General features: G+C 38.7%; 1 protein-coding gene across 2 annotated transcripts in view; it reads right to left on the reverse strand.

The window, feature by feature from the left end:
* Positions 1 to 20,667, reverse strand: part of slc24a4b (solute carrier family 24 member 4b) — a 45,455-nt gene that overhangs the window by 2,582 nt on the left and 22,206 nt on the right. The window contains exons 4-16 of one of the 2 annotated variants that reach the window (XM_084432773.1): positions 17,122 to 17,196; positions 16,822 to 16,906; positions 13,636 to 13,739; positions 12,896 to 12,970; positions 11,454 to 11,479; positions 11,306 to 11,359; positions 9,824 to 9,915; positions 5,235 to 5,404; positions 4,448 to 4,589; positions 3,838 to 4,004; positions 3,508 to 3,622; positions 1,088 to 1,200; positions 909 to 974 (exon numbers count right to left, since the gene is read on the reverse strand). In XM_084432773.1, coding sequence (XP_084288899.1) covers positions 909 to 974; positions 1,088 to 1,200; positions 3,508 to 3,622; positions 3,838 to 4,004; positions 4,448 to 4,589; positions 5,235 to 5,404; positions 9,824 to 9,915; positions 11,306 to 11,359; positions 11,454 to 11,479; positions 12,896 to 12,970; positions 13,636 to 13,739; positions 16,822 to 16,906; positions 17,122 to 17,196 — 1,284 coding nt within the window. The remainder of the gene's footprint in view (positions 1 to 908; positions 975 to 1,087; positions 1,201 to 3,507; positions 3,623 to 3,837; positions 4,005 to 4,447; positions 4,590 to 5,234; positions 5,405 to 9,823; positions 9,916 to 11,305; positions 11,360 to 11,453; positions 11,480 to 12,895; positions 12,971 to 13,635; positions 13,740 to 16,821; positions 16,907 to 17,121; positions 17,197 to 20,667) is intronic. The other variant, XM_084432774.1, reaches the window with a different exon arrangement.

Raw genomic sequence — 20,667 nt, forward strand, 5'->3', positions numbered from 1 at the left:
TACAATATTCAGTTAAAGCAGTTGTCAATCACTTCGCAACATTAGATTTTTTTTCTTCGTTTTATTGTCATTTGTATTTTATCAATTGCTAAACTGAATTTTAGTGTGAATATATCTGTTTATTTTAACAGTTCTTTTTTTACATTTATTTAAAAATAAATCAACCATTTGATGAACAAAATATTAAGTTAAATGTAAGTTAAAACTAACATCGCAACATTCAGTTTAAACAATTGTCAATCACTTTGCAATTACATTAGAAATAACTTTTTAATTTCATTGTCATTTCTACATTATCAAGTGCTAAACTGAATTGTATAGTGTGAATGTATGTTTTTATTGATTGATTTTTTTTAAAGAATCAACCTATCAATCCTTATGCATCGCTTTCTGTCAGGACTTTTACGTGCTTTTCCCAAATCACTGAAGTGACCTCGACGTCCGGGTTAGCGGTAGCATTAGCCATCAGGCAAGTGTTATTTAAATAAACTCCTGATGTACTTACAAACTTTCCAATGCCTCGTTTTATGAGTACAGAACCTATTTGTACTACTGTAGAAGTTTGGTGCCATTCTGGGCATTATTAGTGGAGTAATTTACGAGATACAGCCTTGGATCCATTAGCGCCTGCACTAAGCCATCCGGCTGATATCTCTAAATAAGCTCTAACTTTAATAATGTTCGACGAAGGGAAAAAAGGCTTCTGGGGGGGTGTTTGGCTCAAGGTCATGGTGCAAAGGACCCTCGGTTGATTTTACTCCGAACCATCCCTTTAACAGGGATGTTTATTTCACTGTGAAGAGACAATCTGGACAGATTTCCAGCAAATTACACCCGTTTTTCAAAATTCAACATTTTGAAATGTTTTCATCAGAATTGACAGTGAAGTGCGAGTGTGATTTACTCACGGTGAGAGCGACAGATCCCAGCAGAAGCACCACAGAGTACACGAGTCCTCGGCTGTTTATCATCACCTGTACAGAGGACCAAACAACATCATCAGTGCAGTGAACACAGCTCAGCAGAAGAAGCACAGCTTGATCTCTGTTCACACAGGAGAGGTTTAGCCAAGGCTCGATGTGCTTACGACTGATCCGTAATTGACTGCCATGGTCTGCAGCGCCCAGGGAACGCCGAGTCCCACCAGAATATCAAACACGTTACTGCCGATAGTGTTGGACACGGCCATGTCTCCCAGACCTGCAGAAACAGAAGATTGAGCAAGCAATGTCAACTCCTCTCCGAAAGATTCAGACAGAGGTCACATTTCTTTGTGTCAGTGCCATGTTTATAATGCAAACTTTCAGAGTGGTTGCATATTCATTTGCATACGGCTGTTGGAGAGTAGCAGTGTAAAAACAAGTCAGCAGGAAAACTAACACAGGGTTCGTACAGATTCCGTAAATCACTTTTCAAGCACTACTTTTTGGGATTTCAAGGACTTCAATCAGCACTTATCTATGGAAGCTTGTTTCCGCCAATGAATAATAAATAAATAATAATAATTGCGACTTTTTATCTCACAATTCTGACTTTTTTTCTCACAATTGCGAGATATGAAGTCAGAATTGTGAGAAATAAGGTCGCAATTCTGAGAAATAAAGTCGCAATTGCGAGATATGAAGTCAGAATTGTGAGAAATAAAGTCGCAATTCTGAGAAATAAAGTCGCAATTGCGAGATATAAAGTCAGAATTGCGTGTTATATAGTCACAATTCTGAGAAATAAAGTCGCAATTGGGAGATATAAAGTCAGAATTGCGTGATATAAAGTTGCAATTGCGAGAAAAAAAGTCAGAATTCTGACTTTATAACACAATTCTGACTTTATATCTCGCAATTCTGACTTTTTATCTCGCAATTCTGACTTTATATCTCGCAATTCTGACGTTATAACACGCAATTGCGACTTTATTTCACGCAATTCTGACTTTATATCTCGCAATTCTGAGATAAAAAGTCGCAATTATCTTTTAAAATGTTTTATTTTGTGGCGGAAACAAGCTTCCATACTTATCAAACAATATCTTGATTAATTTTTTTTTTTTTTTTTTACTCAAATTACATATATATGGTATCTGATGTTTCACTTCATAGAGATCAATCCATTGATCAGTGCTGTCAGGCATGAGAAATCCCCATAACCATTGATGGGATATTGCATTATTTTTTTTGCCATCAATATATAATTGATATATATATATGATATATGATATACGATTCCACTAATAAGATACATTTACTTCATAGACAGCCTTCTTTTTTTATCCCCATTACTGTTATGAGTGTTTTTTTTTGTCTGAACACACACACACTGTTTACACACACTGACTGGTAGGCCTATCGGTTGTTGGTATCGGAGCATTTTTACGAGTACATGAGCTCGGTATCGGTGCATCCCTATTTTTAATAATTCAAGCACTTTTCAAGTACCTCTCCAAATATATGACTGTTTTCAAGGGTTTTAATCCAGGACTTGAATTTCAAAAAGTCTAATTCAAGAACTTCAAGCACTTTAAGCACCTTGTACGAACCCTGCTAACTTACAAAGTAAAACTGCAAAAGTGAAAATAGCAACAAAAAAAGTAATCAGCAACATAAGACAATAAATAAAAGTCAATAAAAATTTAAGTCAAAAAGTATGTTAACTACACGTTGTTCAAAAGCAATGCAAAACTCCCAAAATATATAGAATATATATATAGAATATATAAAATAAAATAAACAAAATAAAGTATGTAGTCAAACGCTGCTGTTCATCATTATTAAAACATTGTTCCTTTTCTTTAATCATCCTGCTAAAAAAACAAACAAACATTGGCTCAAAACAGTGACTAAAAAAAATCTAATAATAATTATTATTTTTAATTATATTAATCAAATTAATATTATTTATTTATTTTTATTATTATAATTATTTATAATAATACATATTTATTAATAATAATTGTATTAAATAATTTAGTTTGAGCATCCTGCTAGAAAAAAACATTGACTCAAAAACATAATAATAATACATTATTATTAATGTTTATTATTACTTATTATTATTATTATAACTAATGTTTATTATTAATTATAATACATACATATTTATTATTCATTATTTTATTAAATAAACAAGTATTTAGTCAAATGCTGCAGTTCAACATTATTAAAACATTATTTAATCGTCCTGCTAGATAAACAAATAAAATATAATAATAATAATCATATTTAATAATAATAATAAACATAAAAAATCAATTTTGTGCCAGAAATTACACATTTAAACATTTAACTTTTAGATACATACATATAAACTTGTAGTAATGTAGTATGAGCTTCAATATTTTTTGAGTGCAAGGAATTGTGGGTAACATCAGATGGCACTGAGATGCAGCCCATGTGATTGATAGTGACACAGGAACAGGAAATCACATGATCAGATCGTGAAGGTGAAACATTCAGCCGCAGTTTTATTGATCGGCCAGTAGCTGTCGAGATCAGAACGGCACGATCGATCTACCTTGACGAGCCACGATCAGACTGGCGATACAGTCCGGGACGCTCGTGCCCGCGGCCAGAAACGTGATGCCCATGATGACATCAGGAATACCGAGTGTGTATCCGATGATCGTCACCTGAGAGACAGCGAGGGGAGGGAGGTTAAAGGGTTAGTTCACCCAAACATGACAGTTCTGTCAGTAATTACTCTCCCTCATGATATCTTTGATTAAATCTGAGAGCTGTCTCACTCCTCCATAGGCTTCTATGTTATTGAAACTTGCCGGCCCAGAAAGTTAGTAAAGACAATAGGCGCGTTTAGGCGCTAGAGAGAGATACGTATCGCACATACCATCCACACCATAAAGTAGGAAAAGACTGCGATCCAGACAGTGGAGAGGATGAAGGAGAGCATGAAGTATTTCTCCCAGCGAGCCTTGGCACAGTTTGGGATGGTGAAGAACAGGATCAACAATAACGGCCATGAGATCAGCCATTTAGTCGTGTTCACGCAGCCGCCTGAAACACACACACAACTAACATCATTAGTGACTGTTTTAAAGGGATACTGAAGCATAAACTCAGTTTCTGTTCTCATTTACAATCAGATACAAAGCTCGATACCGTTTACCGAGCTTCAGTTGAGTTTAACCAAAACTATTCCTTTAAAATGCTCAAATTTGCTGCTAAAATACACCATTATGAGGTACATTTCTTTCTTTACTTTTTGACGCGAAAAGTAATAAGCAACAAAGAAAGAAAAGTCTTTCTTTCTTGTAAAGAAAGAGTAATAAAAAGTGCCCACTACACTTTTAAATAGTTTTGTAAAAGTATCAATGTGATAGATAGATAGATAGATAGATAGATAGATAGATAGATAGATAGATAGATAGATAGATAGATAGATAGATAGATAGATAGATAGATAGATAGATAGATAGATAGATAGATAGATAGATCACCTGGAAATCTGAATGGAGAGGTGAGTTCACTCTCTTTCTCTTCATTGGTTTTGTCTTCTGGTACGTTTCCATTCTCGATGTCTGGCTTCCCGTCCACCACAGCCGTCTCCACTCCATTGGCTGACTGGACCAACCTCTGACGCTACACACACACACACACACACACACACACACACACACACGTTGGGTTTCCAAGTTTTATGGGGACTTTCCATAGACATAATGATTTTTATACTGTTTATGTTTGCTGATTAATGTTTAAATGTGAATTAAAGCCTAAATTCATTCTGTTCATCATATAAATATTGAGTCTATTCAGAAAATTTGGACTAAATCGCTCAATTCATATGGATCAGTTTTACCATCTCTTTATGAACTTCTTGAAGTGTCAAAGTGGTAGTTGCGTAGTTGTCAATGGAGGGACAGAAAACTCTCAGATTTCATCAAAAAGATCTTCATTTGCGTGAAGATGAACGAAAGTCTTACGGGTTTGGAACGACATGAGGGAGAGTAATTAATGACAGAGATTTCATTTTTGTGTGAACTATCCCTTTAAAATGTATCTCACAAAGAAATGTCTGGATATCTTTTTAACTTTTTAAGATTTTATATTTCTTTGATTGTCAATAATACAAAAAATTATTATGAAATAAAAACATTTTAATTTATTTATTTTGGGGTCATTTCTTGCTAAGTTTCGTAAGAATCACCCTTTCACATCTTTAATTCAGCTGCTAATATGTTTTTGCTGTCTCACAGTGTGGTCTGTACAGTCAGGCGTCTGTACCTCGGTTATAATGAGCCGGCTGGCCATGCGCAGGCGAGTCTTGGGGCCGAAGTGGTTGGTGACCATCACACGCAGACCCGCCTCAGGGAAACGGTAATTCGTAGGACTGGCGTTGATGATTTCATCAACCATTACCACCGAACCTCGGCTGTAGATCTTACTGGACTTGACTTGAGAAAGCCAATCAAATATATATATAAAAAAAACACACAGAGCAAATTATGACTGATATTCTTTCTTGATATTCTAAAATAACGTGTTTCAGCTCTTATATGAAACATTTCCTGTGCTATCTATTAGATGTTTGCATCAGAAAAAGAGTATGCAGACTATAGTTCATGCAGAAAGGTTTAGTAAGACTAAACAGACAGGCAGGGTTAAAGGTGAAGACACTGATGCCAGAAACAGATGGAGGGAGTGGAGAGACGGAAGTGATAGTTACTGTACCTCTCAGAAGCAGAAAGAGGAAAAAGTGCTGAGATCTCAAGAGCTGGAAAACAAAACCGCTCTCGAATCTGCTTTAATACTGAAGCAGGAGAGCTTTCCTCTCGCAAACACCACAGACACATTCAGCTTTTCAGAGCATGTACAATAAATAAGAAAGTCTCAGATCGAGATGTCCAAGAAATCTATATGTAAAATTCACCAAACTGTTTAAATGTCATTTTTGTTTTCATGTTGCTTACAACCTAAACTAACCTTGTCAAAACAGGTCAAATTATAATGATCTGATATTTTAAAAAAATCTGAATCTTACTGGCAAAAATGCAAAAAAAAAAAAAAAAGAAAGAATAATACAAGATTATGTTTAATTGCTTAAAGATGTTTTTTTATAAAAAAAAAAATATTGGTTGCTTTTTTAAATGAATAATAATAGCTTTTTAATAAGAACTGTATTTCTTCATTATGCAATATATCTATCTATCTATCTATATGAAAATAATTACATACATTTTTAGAATATAATATATTTAGAATTTAGAATTTAAAATGTGCAAAAATATATTTGAAAATGTAATTCAGTAATTGAAAACATTAATCAAGTCACTATGTATGAACAGCATTTTTAATAAAAAAAATAAAATAATAAGTTACCCCAGACACCTGTTACATGTATGGTGTTTCTGAGTTCTGTTTTTGTCTTTGATCTTATGTTTTCCCGCCACTCCTTTGTTTCCATGGTTTCTGTCATTAGTTCATTTGTATCACCTGTTCTGCCCTCGTTAGTCTTGTCAGCTGTGTCTTGTTCCCTGATGAGTTTTCCTGTGTATTTAAGCCCTGTGTTTCCTTCAGTGTTTGTTGGTTCTCGTTTATGTAACGTTGAGGTATAGTGTGTGTGTACTGCCCGTTGTTCCTGTGTTTAGAGATCTTTTGAATTAAACTCCTTGAATTGAAGAGCTCTGTCGTCTTCACCTTCCTCCTGCACAACACTACCGTAACAGAAGAACCGACCCAAAACAGATCGATGAACATGGACCTAGCAGCGGGATGGAAGATTTTGCGGCCACGCCTAATTCTGGTACCCAGGGTGGCCGCTTTAACATCGCCGGTGAGTTACCAGCCAAGGAGGCGGCCACACCTAGTTCTTATTCCCAGGGTGGCCGCCTTCCCACCACCTGAGATTCTCCACTCCTGCCCGCCAGAGCCAGAGCCCGTCGCCTGCCCGCCAGAGCCAGAGCCCGTCGCCTGCCTGCCAGAGCCAGAGCCCGTCGCCTGCCCGCCAGAGCCAGAGCCCGTTGCCTGCCTGCTAGAGCCAGAGCCTGTTGCCTGCCCGCTAGTGTCTGTGAACGTCGAGACAGAGCCTTCATCTCCGCTGGTCCCGTCCAGCATAGTGCTTCCATCTCCGCTGGTCCCGTCCAGCATAGTGACTTCTTCTCCGCTGGTCCCGTCCAGCATAGTGACTTCTCCGCTGGTCCCGTCCAGCATAGTGCATTCTTCTCCGCTGGTCCCGTCCAGCACAGTGCCTTCATCTCCGCTGGTCCCGTCCAGCATAGGGCATTCTTCTCCGCTGGTCCCGTCCAGCACAGTGTCTTCATCTCCGCTGGTCCCGTCCAGCACAAAGCCTTCACCGCTGGTCCCGTCCAGCATAGAGACTTCTTCGCCGCTGTTACTGCACAGCTCCGAGCCCTCTTCGCCGCTGTTACTGCACAGCTCCGAGCCCTCTTCGCCGCTGTTACTGCACAGCTCCGAGCCCTCTTCGCCGCTGTTACTGCACAGCTCCGAGCCCTCTTCGCCGCTGTTCCTGCACAGCTCCGAGCGCTCTTCGCCGCAGTTACTGCACAGCTCCGAGCCCTCTTCGCCGCTGTTACTGCACAGCTCCGAGCCCTCTTCGCCGCTGTTCCTGCACAGCTCCGAGCGCTCTTCGCCGCAGTTACTGCACAGCTCCGAGCCCTCTTCGCCGCTGTTACTGCACAGCTCCGAGCCCTCTTCGCCGCAGTTACTGCACAGCTCCGAGCCCTCTTCGCCGCAGTTACTGCACAGCTCCGAGCCCTCTTCGCCGCAGTTACTGCACAGCTCCGAGCCCTCTTCGCCGCAGTTACTGCACAGCTCCGAGCCCTCTTCGCCGCAGTTACTGCACAGCTCCGAGCCCTCTTCGCCGCAGTTACTGCACAGCTCCGAGCCCTCTTCGCCGCAGTTACTGCACAGCTCCGAGCCCTCTTCGCCGCTGTTACTGCACAGCTCCGAGCCCTCTTCGCCGCAGTTACTGCACAGCTCCGAGCCCTCTTCGCCGCTGTTCCTGCACAGCTCCGAGCGCTCTTCGCCGCTGTTCCTGCACAGCTCAGAGCCCTCTTCGCCGCTGTTCCTGCACAGCTCCGAGCCCTCTTCGCCGCAGTTACTGCACAGCTCCGAGCCCTCTTCGCCGCTGTTCCTGCACAGCTCCGAGCGCTCTTCGCCGCTGTTCCTGCACAGCTCCGAGCGCTCTTCGCCGCAGTTACTGCACAGCTCCGAGCCCTCTTCGCCGCTGTTACTGCACAGCTCCGAGCCCTCTTCGCCGCTGTTCCTGCACAGCTCCGAGCCCTCTTCGCCGCTGTTACTGCGCAGCTCCGAGCCCTCTTCGCCGCTGTTCCTGCACAGCTCAGAGCCCTCATCGCTGCCCTGCACCGAGCCCTCTTTGACACCCGGGACTTTGCCCAAGTATTTTTTGGGGGGGGGCCATATACCTCTGTCCTGGCATTCTGAAAAAGATTCCCCGCCATGGCCGCCCGAAGGGGTTTCCCCGCCGTGGTCACACCCACAGCCTGCTCCGCCGTGGTCACACCCACAGCCTGCTCCGCCATGTCCACGCCCACAGCCTGCTCCACGCCCACAGCCTGCTCCACGCCCACAGCCTGCTCCACGCCCACAGCCTGCTCCACGCCCACAGCCTGCTCCACGCCCACAGCCTGCTCCACGCCCACAGCCTGCTCCGCCCTGGAGGCTTCCCACTGTGTCTCCCTTGCCTGGTCTCCCCTGTCAGCCTCCAGGGCGCCCACCCTCCCACCCCTTTGGATGTTATAGGCGCGAGGACGCGCCTTTGGGGAAGGGGGGAGTAATGTTACATGTATGGTGTTTCTGAGTTCTGTTTTTGTCTTTGATCTTATGTTTTCCCGCCACTCCTTTGTTTCCATGGTTTCTGTCATTAGTTCATTTGTATCACCTGTTCTGCCCTCGTTAGTCTTGTCAGCTGTGTCTTGTTCCCTGATGAGTTTATGTAACGTTGAGGTATAGTGTGTGTGTACTGCCCGTTGTTCCTGTGTTTAGAGATCTTTTGAATTAAACTCCTTGAATTGAAGAGCTCTGTCGTCTTCACCTTCCTCCTGCACTACACTACCGTAACAACACCCCAGAAAGATTATAATCTTTATTTTTATATGCCTGTAGCATAACTGACTGTATTTAGTACTTGCAGAACTGGACATTTTTTAAAGAATTTCAAGTAAAGTCACCAGGCGCGTTTCCATTACAGATTTGCGCAAAACTTTTGCGAATTTTTTCTAAATGTCGACAAAAAACTATAGCGAAATGACAGCGTTTCCATTAACCGATGTTATGCGACTAAAACTTCATTTTTTCCTCTCGCGATAAGTAAGTAATTCCAAAAATCATGGCAACGGACGTTGGTAGGTTTATGTACTATATCTCAGCTACTGCACTAGCCATTATTATTAATGGAAGGAGATGTGTGTGTGTTTTCCAAGCATTAATGGTAAGGAACGACCCTTATACTTGTGAGCGGCACATATGAGGAGTTTCTGGGTGTTTCTCCCTCATTTCTGCTTCGAGGTCTTGATTGTGGCCTTTATTTGAGGTTTAGAATCCATTATTCCTGTAATTCTTCGTCTATTATGAATTTAATAAAGAACTCTGTTTCGTCTTCTGTCCAAACACACCGCGTCATCTACGTCAGGTGACCTGTAAATGCGCAAAAACTGTTTCCATTGCAGTTTTGCGAAATATTTCTTTTTTGAATTGCCTGAAAAACCGCCTCATCCGAGCGTAAAAACTTTTTTGTGATAAATGGGAGTTTTTAAAGCCTGTCTGTTTAGTCTTACCTGGACCCAGCAGCGGGACAGACGGATCATCCCATTTACAGTCTAAACTGTGTTTACCGTCCTCCAGTTCACTGCCGGCCGCTGCGTTTCCATTGGCAACATTCTTATCGCTCCGTCTTGTGAAAAACTTCTGCAAGCTGGAATTAAATCTAACAGAGACACAGATCCAAAACAAAAGAGGCTTGATTAGGAGCATCCACAGGTTAGATAACAACATGAGAGTTTTCTTGTGCCAACATTCACCGCTCTGGTATGACCAGAATTAAAAACATCATGGTAATTAACCACTTCACTGATTACAAATAGTTATCATTATTTTTATATATTCGATACACTACCAAAGTTTGGGGTCGGTAAGATATTTTCTGGAAGAAGTCTCTTCTCTTCTGCTCACCGGGGCTGCTTTTATTTGTTAAAAAAAAAAAAATACAGTGCAAAACAGAAATACTGTGAAATACTATTTGAACGTGTTTTAAAATGTAATTTATTCCAAAGTTGAATTTTCAGCATCATTACTCCAGTCTTCAGAGTCACATGACCCTTCAGAAATCATTCTAATATGATGATTTGATGCTCAAGAAACATTTCTGATTATTATCAATGTTAAAAACAGTTGTGCTGCTTCATAAGTCTGTGGAAACTGATTTAAAGTTCTTTTAACAGCATTTATTTGCCATATAGGTAACACTTTATAATAACTGCACGCTATTAATCATTAGTTAAGCCTTAGTAAACAGTTAATTCATTTATAAAGCATTAATAGAAATGAATAAGCAGTTTATAAATACGGCTATAAATGCTTTATTCTTGATTTATAAGCATATCTATAATGTGTTTAATAATTGTATTTTCTTAATTTATTAATGATCAATTTATCATTTTTAAATTACAAACCAGTTATTTGGGTGAAATTCAGGGAGTTATAAAGCATTTAGTAGTGGTCAGTGAACTATTTGTGTGAGCTCATCTAAAATGAGGACTAGTTATTAATAAGATGTATGAATGTACATTTAAATAATTTATTAATCATTTACTTACACTTTCTAAGTGATCTTATGAATCACTGACAACACCTAAATAACTGCTTTGTAAATAATGCTATACTTCGTTTAGAAATGATAAATTGATAATTAATAAAGTATGAAAATACAATTATTAAACACATTATAGATATGCTTTTAAATCAAGAATAAAGCATTTACAGCTGTATTTATACACTTCTTATTAATGTCTATTAATGCTTTATAAATGATGAATTAACTGTTTACTAATGCTTAACTAATGATTAATAGCGTGCAGTTATTATAAAGTGTTACCGAAATATAAAACTTTAGTAGAAATAAATAAATGTTTTACTATCACTTTTGAATAATTGAATGTGTAGTACAAAAAAAATGCCTGACCCCAAGGCTTTTGAACATAAATCATAATATTTTGTTTTAGTCCTAATCTTGAACTTCACTCTATTCTGCAAGTGTGTGTGTGTGTGTGTGTGTGTGTGTGTGTGTGTGTGTGTGTGTGCCTGTGAAGAATACTCACTTCATGATGAGGATATATACAACGTACATGAGCACCAGCACCAGACTCTCCCACCTAAAACACACAAGACAGATTTATACAATCAAAACCAGACGTCAGATCAGTTGTGCAAAAATCAGAAAAGAGAGGAAAACGAAAAGAGACTCACCACACGATCTTTCCATCATAGATGAACTGATTGAATTCAAACAAAAAGATAATCAGTGCAGTTACAGTCTAGTTCCAAAAAGCTATTCAATATCAAAAAATATATATATATCCCATATTATTAGATACTTTAGTGCAGATATTCCTACAGAGGAAGTTACTGTATGATGATTAAAATCACAAAATGGCCTTAAACAATTACTAAATAACCTGCTAAAGAGATCGCATGCTTCAGAGAAAAGCACAGCAACGTCTTCATTTACAGTTCACAGTAAATGCTACTCTGCAAGTGATGTGTGTTTAAGTCTCTAATCATTTGCATTTGGGAACGCTACACACGCCAACCCTCTTCCCAAATTCTTAATGAGAATTGTTTAGAAATCTGCTGTTGTCAACAAAGAGAACCGTTAAGGTCTCCCTGCAGGTTTCTGCCATAATAATGGTTCAATGTTTGAACGCAAAGTAATTAAGACAACCTAATTGTAATTTAACTGTTGATCTGTAAAATAAAAAAATTATAATAATAATTATTGTTAATAATAATAATAATAACAACAATTCTATTAATACTTTTGTTACAACATATATTGCATAATATATACAGTGCAATGCATAAGTTAATACACCCATGCTAAAGTTGACTAAAAAGAGGAATAAAAAATCATATTTTGGAAATTGAACTTAATGCCTTAATTTAAAAAATTAGGAAAAATCCAACCTTTAAGGACACCAATTTTCTTTGTGAATGAATAATGTATCATAAATAAATAAATGTTCTTCCTTAAAATACATGGTGCATAAGTTAATGCTCTCATTACAAATCAAACTAGCTTTTAGGCTAACTGAAATAAAACCATGCCAATCTCTAGGTATGGTGAAGGCTATGTGATGATGTGGGGCTATTTTAATTCCAAAGGCCAAGGGAACTTTATCAGGATGCATAGTATCCTGGATCCATGAAGTAACTGGCCTTTAAAAATAAAAATCTGCCTGCCTCTATGGGAATTTAACATAGGGGTGTACTAACTTATGCACCATGTATTTTAAGGAAGAACATTTATTTATTTACGATACATTATTCATTCACAAAGAAAATTGGTGTCCTTAAAGGTTGGATTTTTCCTAATTTTTTAAATTAAGGCATTAAGTTCAATTTCCAAAATATGATTTTTTATTCCTCTTTTTAGTCAACTTTAGCATGGGTGTATTAACTTATGCATTGCACTGTATATATATATATAATTTTTTTTACATATGTATAAAAACATTTTTTATTGTATGTATTGTTGCAATAGTAATCTATTAAATTAAACAGAACATTTATTAATCAGAATAATTGCCCACTGGGTCAGATTTCCCTCTTTTTTTGTCTTTATCTAATCACATGCCTGAAGCCTGCATTACAGGATGATGTTGTTACAGTGTGTTTCATCTGAGACTCACCACAATCAGAGCAACTACAGACAATATGTAGAAGAAAGAATCACGGAAAACAGCCCACCAGGTTAGTAAGACCACCTACAGACATCAACACACACTACTGTTAAATCAATACATGAATACACAAAGCTAGAGAATAATGAACAGTGAATATGACCTGCGATTTACAGAAAGAAAAAAACAACAACAACAATGTTATACAATATGAAATGATACATGGTTCAATATATAAATGCCACAAGACATGCTAGCAAGGCCACCAGTTATTATCTCAGAAATAAAAACAAATGCAATTTTAATCATATTTTGTATGAAAACCTTTTGGAGATCCAATACGAATAATAAATATGAGCCAAGAAAAAGACATTTTTTTAAAATGCACTTGATCTTAAGAGAGAGATCTGGAAATAGAAGGTCAAGTTGAGTGCGTTATATAATAAGATACATTATTCAACGCAGCACATTTTGGCAAATGCATTGAACCTGACCAAAAAAAAAAAGAAACAAAGTTTACTCTTAAAACAAATCAAGATCCCTCAATTGTTCTTTCAAACACTTTCATAAAAGAACCATTTTATGGTTTTTGAGGTTCTTTAAGTCTATTCTTCATATCAGTGTTTTGGTGCTGAGCTCTTTTATGCACCCTTATGTAGATTGTTTTCTTATTTTGAAATATTTTGAAATATTGCTGACTTTACAGCTACTGTTGGAGAAGAAACACACACACACACACACACACACACCTGCCCGGCAAAAATCCCACAAACTCCTATGATGCAGAGGATATTGAAGACGGCAGAACCGACGATAGTTCCGACTCCAACATCGCCGTGAGTGATGAAGACCCCTGAAAACACAAAAGTTTAACACAGAAAGTTTGTGTCACAGTTTAGCGGCTTGCTCATATCTGAACACAAATAATCTCAGGAGGAACACTGCAAAGAATGACGTTCTTCCTTTCCAGGACAAATAATAACAATTCTTAAAAGATAGATAGATTTACTTGAGAAGCAAAGTTATTTTTTTCAAGAAAGTTTTGTTTTCTGAAAACTTCTGCAAAGTTTCAAAGCACAAAGTCCCTCCAGCGGGAGTTCATCTCTATATCAGTGTCAGTGTTTCTGAACTCCTGAAACGCCTCCATTGTAGTCTTGAGTTTCTTCCGGGAACGAACACGTCTCAATATTCCTCATTTAAATAATTAATACGCCGAATAAAGGTCTGGTTGAGTTAGTTAGTAGTGTGTAGAAACTGGCGGTTGTGATAAGGGGCGGGACATTTCCCAAACACACTCGAAGCGCTTGATCCACAACACACTGATCCAGCCGACCAATCAGAGCACAGTGTGCTTTTTCAGAAGGAGGGGCTTCATAGAGACAGGAACTAAACAGGGGTGCGTTTCCCGAAAGCATCGTTAGCCAACTATGTTCGCAAGTTCCGTCGTTATCAACGAGTCTGTGTTTCTCCAAACCATAGTTCTAACGAACATTCGCAAACAGCATCGCAAAGTGTGTGTGGTTTGAATGACAGCGTCGACCTTTGATTAGAAGAGTAGTTTCTTGTTTGCATGACATGTGGACTCAATAAATCCTTATCTTGAACAAAATAAGCAAGCTGACATTCAGTTCAATCTGTATCTTTTATTTAGAATACATACAAATGTCATTTACGTCTTTTAGTTTGTCAAGAGATTTAAAGCGTAGTTTTTGAAGAGTGCGCATGTGTGAACGTGCTCTAGTACGTAAGAACGAGCCTATGATTGAATCTGGAAATAAAGCAAAATAACTGAGAAAAATGAGAAATAGTCCTCAGATGCGTGTCTGTCATTTATAGCAAAACATCTAGTGTTAATTTGATCTCAAACGGATTCATTAAAAGTAGTTATTACTCCCCTCCTGTGTGACAACATTAACCAACATGGTTGAACGACCAATTTGCGACAGTACGGTTTCGGGAAACAGTCGTGACTATCTAGTTGATTTCTTCCAACGATGCATCGTACTATGGTAGTTAAGCAGCGAGTTACGTCGTTAGCTATGTTAGCTATGTTTCCATCACCCTGTTTTTATGAGCATATTGAAGTATCGCATCAGAAATGAGTGATGGATATGGCAAAAAAAAAAAAAAAAAATCCCTTAATTCGCAAAAGTTTTATGCTCGCTTGAGGTGGTTTTTGCCTTGTGCAAGAAACAGTTAAAGGTTGTAGGTTTCACCAACCACTCAAACCCAAAACAAATAGTGTTCCAACCATGCTTATGGGGCGGGCAACTAGCGGATCGTTAGGAAAGATTAGATGAATGTGACCTTTTTTTTTTGGGCCTGAAATCACTGATACAACCTTTAAAGGTGCAATGTGTGATATTTCTGAGGATCTATTGACAGAAATGCAATATAAGATCCATAACTATGTTTTCAGTGGTGTATAAAGACCTTACTTAATGAACCGTTATGTTTTTATTACCTTAGAATGAGTCATTTATATGTACATAACCGCGGCCACCCCTTCTATGAAGGTCGCCATATCGTGACGTCATGTTTCTACCGTAGCCGACAGCGAACAGACAGCGCTACAGAGCGCGTTTCATCACTAACTTGAATGAGAAGCAGCAGGAAAAGACGCGGCTTCCTACGTCGGCCACCGTAGCCTCTCATTCGAGTTTGAAATTTCAAGGAAAGGCCGCGAATTATTGACCGATTGCAATTCGCAAATCTCACCACTAGATGCCGCTAAAAATCACACACTGCACCTTTAATGCAAATAATGGGAGATGGAAACGCATTTGCCGAATAAATTCTGACGTGGCGCACATTAAACCCATGTGACTGACCGGCTGTTTCCTAATGATGGGAATTCCGGCTCTTTTTAGGGAACCGAACCGGATCATTTGGCTCAGCTCAGTAATAAGAGTATAGGCTCGCGTGTGTTACTCTTCTTGTTTTCTGACCCAATATTAAAGGGGAACTTGGCAACTCTAGCCATTTCTTCGCTGATTTTCACTTTTGTTGTCGCATGTTTTCTCAACGAGCTCCTCCTACAGCTATGGGCCATATATTTCACAACACTGTCGTAAAAAAACTCACTTGCGGCACCCTCCTCCCCCTCTCTACCGCTGCTCATGTGCATTTGTTATTATCGGAGCCGCCCAACTTCATCGTGTGGAGATATGTCTACCGAGGTGGGGAATACATAATGTATGTATTCTGTGTTTATGTCCAATTGCTGTAAAGCAGTTTGTGTTTCTCGCTCGTTCTCTCTTCTCACGAGACTTCCTATTTCCAACTTACCGGGACGTTAGTCCCCATGTTGCAAGTTTGGTTTTCCGCCTGGGAACGCTAGGGGGTACGGGGAAAGTCACCATTTTCACCAGAACAGATTATTTAACCATCCAAATGATTTCTAAACGGTTTGATTAAGATTAAATAGTTGCCAAGTTCCCCTTTAAGGATGATCTTTTCATCATACTATTTGACCACACGCACTCCATGGAAACTTTGAAAGATTCCCTTCATGTTTGGATGGAAACCCAGCTACTGACAGACTGGGAAGAGACGAGGTGCAACAATGGAGAATATGGGGGAAATTATGTTTTTTGAACATTCAAACATGAAAACCTGTTCTGGAGGAGCGTAAAAACAAAATCAAGACTCTGTAAAGAGCTTTGTTATAGATAACCAAAAAACGAATTTAATTCAAAGGGAAGACAAGATTATTTTTCTGACCCCAATGACTAATTTTTTTTTCTTCTTCTTTTAAGCAAAAACTCATTTAATTTTGATACAGGTTTCAGAAAACAAGACATAATCGAAATTCATGTTGCTGGTCAGGTAAATTTATCTTGATTGAAGAATGTTTAGATATTTGTACTGGAAAACAAGACAAAAACCATTTTTTTGCAGTGAACAATGTGTGATGATTGTGACTGTGACTTTACCGATAACAGATGCGAAGAGTTCTGGCGCTGAGCTCCCCGCCGCCATGAACGTAGCACCAGCCACATCCTCGCTCAGATTCAGCTTCTGCACAACACAAGAACAGCAGACGCTTCACATCCAGCAAAGCCTTTGGCACAAACCCCACCCAAAACTGGAGCAGTGTGTTTTATGAGCTTCTGAAAGCCTCCAAGTGGGTCAGAGGAAGAACAGTGCGGATTCTGCTCTCATTGTACCGCGGTATTACTCAGATGAAAGGGGAATTCATTTGGATCGTTTCGGTGGGATTTGAACAATCCTACCTCGCAGATTTTCTCAAGAGACATCACAAAGTAGTCGTCGCACACGATCGCCAGGGCCAGGAACATGTAGAGAGCCTGTGGGAAGACAACAGAAGATCTCTGGTCAGACTAAGAGATTTCTTTAACATCTCACTTATTTCTCCAAGATAACAATTAGATAAATTCTGCTGTGAAAAAGACAGACTCTTCTAGAGCTTCAGAAGAGATTGCAAAGAGGTCTTATAAACTGAGCTCAGATTTGACAAATCAAAGGTAATTTCTCATCAAATTCTCCTGGTCCGAAAGATCAGAGCTATGCCGTCAACATTCATTTTATACTTATGTAATTTTCTGAGCTCAAACAGACTCTTTGCAAGTATGTGAATGCTAATGCTATTAACTATGCAAGCTCGATTTTGTGCGTAAGTGCCAAACTTTAGTGCAATTCATTACATCACATCTACATTTAATCATTTAGCAGACAATTTTATCCAAAGCAAGTAAAAAATGAGGAACATCACAAGCAATGCTAAGTTTAAAGGGGTGGTTCAGGATTTTCAACATCGGACCTCATTTTCAAGTGAGCCTGTTTGTCATTCATCAGTGGAGACAGTTTTCAAAAAAATTCATCCAGTCCTTACTTTTGGATAGTTCGCTGGTGCTAGGCTAGCGTGAGTCAACGGTAGATGCGTTAGCCTGCCATTAAAAACAGTTTTACCCACTCCACAGTACACCAAAAGCAAATAAATTATATAACGCCAGACTATCGATGTAAATGTCTGTTGAGAGAATAATGTTAGAATTCAAACTACACTTGCATCTCAATGATCGCATTACATTTACAGGAACTAGTTTCTCAGCAGTGGCGGAATTTTACTTTGCTCCGGTTAGTACTGCGCCGAAAAGTAAACACAGAAAAGAAGCGCACTACAGTCGGGACGTCTAGCTAGCTAGTAGTAGTCTCGGTTGCCTAGGTAACTTAATATCACTCCGCCGCTGCTGTAGATTGTGCTAATAAACACAGGGAACAAAGTATAACTATTGCAATGCGATGAAAGGGTAGTTTGATTTCTAACATTATTCTCTCAACAGACATTTACATCGGTAGTCTGGCGTTATAATTGATTTGCTTTTGATGTACTGTGGAGTGGGTAAAACTGTTTTTAATGGCAGGCTAACGCATCTACCGTTGACTCACGCTAGCCTAGCACCAGCGAACTATCCAAAAGTAAGGACTGGATGATTTTTTTTGAAAACGGTCTCCACTGATGAATGACAAACAGGCTCACTTGAAAATGAGGTCCGATGTTGAAAATCCTGAACCACCCCTTTAAGCTAAATATTTGGATTTTTGGCTCTATTTGTGGTTTATGTGCTTTAAGTCACTCATGGCAGAGCAACAATTTGAAGTTAGTAAAAATTGGTTCAGCTGTCAATGTTTATCAGAATTTATTTTAAGTATTAAAAACTGTTCATTAATTAAAATAAAGCTGAAAGAAAATTAAATATAGGCTTATTAAATGTAACATGAAAATTTTAAATACTGAAATAAAATGTGTTGAAGTACTAAATGTACTAAAACGCTAAATGGAAATATATATACAAAGCAAGAAAATGACAAAAGCACATAATATTACAAAATTTTTTACTGAAATATAAAGCTGAAAATATAAAAATAAAAGCTTAATCAAAATATTAATAAATAGTACTATTGTAGGCTATAAACAATATAGCTACAGATGTGTAGGCCTAAATACCTGTAAAATAATATGCTTAAAGCCACAGACATAAAACAGATGTAAACTCTATCGCCCCTTTCAGTCTTTCAGTACTAGGGTTTATTACCACCACAAAAACATATTAGAGATGTACGATTCTAGATTTCGATATCCAATCATCCAGAAACGATATATGCAAATAGCCTACAGATAGTTTGACCTCTCCCAAATAAACTAGGTCTATACAGGGGGGAATCCTCTCATTTGGGACATTACTATAATATTAGGGGTTAAAATTAACAACAGAGCTATTAAATCCAACAGCTATTTATTTTCAGACATAATAACTACACTCAAATAAAAACTGAAATGTTTGTTTGTTTGTTTGACTTTTTTGTCTGTTCAGATTTACTGGACAGAAATACATCTTTAACACTGGCATAACAAATACATCAGTCTCAACACTGTACAACCATATTTGCAACTCGGTTGTACATAATGTAGTTTTCATAAACACTTAAATAAGCTCCTCTCTCTCTCTCTCTCTCTATATATATATATATATATATATATATATATATATATACAGGTGCTGGTCATATAATTAGAATATCATGAAAAAGTTTATTTATTTCAGTAATTCCATTCAAAAACTGAAACTTGTATATTATATTCATTCATTACACACAGACAGATATATTTCAAATGTTTATTTCTTTTAATTTTGATGATTATAACTGACAACTAATGAAAATCCCAAATTCAGTATCTCAGAAAATTAGAATATTACTTAAGACCAATACAAAAAAAGGATTTTTAGAAATGCTGGCCAACTGAAAAGTATGAACATGAAAAGTATGAGCATGTACAGCACTCAATACTTAGTTGGGGCTCCTTTTGCCTGAATTACTGCAGCAATGCGGCGTGGCATGGAGTCGATCAGTTTGTGGCACTGCTCAGGTGTTATAAGAGCCCAGGTTGCTCTGATAGTGGCCTTCAGCTCTTCTGCATTGTTGGGTCTGGCGTATCGCATCTTCCTCTTCACAATACCCAGAATTTCTATAGGGTTAAGGTCAGGTGAGTTTGCTGGCCAATTAAGAACAGGGATACCATGGTCCTTAAACCAGGTACTGGTAGCTTTGGCACTGTGTGCAGGTGCCAAGTCCTGTTGGAAAATGAAATCTGCATCTCCATAGACGACTGCGTTGACCTTGGACCTCAGAAAACACAGTGGACCAACACCAGCCGATGACATGGCACCCCAAACCATCACTGACTGTGGAAACTTCACACTGGACTTCAAGCATCTTGGATTGCGTGCCTCTCCATTCTTCCTCCAGACTCTGGGACCTTGGTTTCCAAATGAGATGCAAAATTTGCTCTCATCAGAAAAGAGGACTTTGGTCCACTGTGCTTTATTAAAGGGTTAGTTCACCCAAAAATGAAAATTCTGTCAGTAATTACTCACCCTCATGTTGTTCCAACCCCGTAAGACCTTCGTTCATCTTCGGAACACAAATTAAGATATTTTTTATTAAATCTGAGAGCTGGATCACTCCTCCATAGGCTTCTAAGGGACTGAAACTTGCTGGCCCAGAAAATGTATTAAAGACATCGTTAATACGGGTCTTTTCGCGTAGTGTTTAAGCGTAGCGCGTCTGTGTTGCACGTCACCACGTATCACACATGACCAGCAATAGTGAGCCTACGTGGTGACGTGCAACACAGACGCGCTACGCTTAAACACTACGCGAAAAGACCCGAGGCCCAGAGAGAAGGAAATGAAAAGTGGAATAAAGTCGTTATTTTTGTTTGTTTTTGCGCACAAAAAGTATTCTCGTCGCTTTAT

The sequence above is a fragment of the Rutilus rutilus genome (assembly GCF_951802725.1).
Source record: "Rutilus rutilus genome assembly, chromosome: 15".
In the NCBI taxonomy this organism is placed as follows: domain Eukaryota; kingdom Metazoa; phylum Chordata; class Actinopteri; order Cypriniformes; family Leuciscidae; genus Rutilus; species Rutilus rutilus.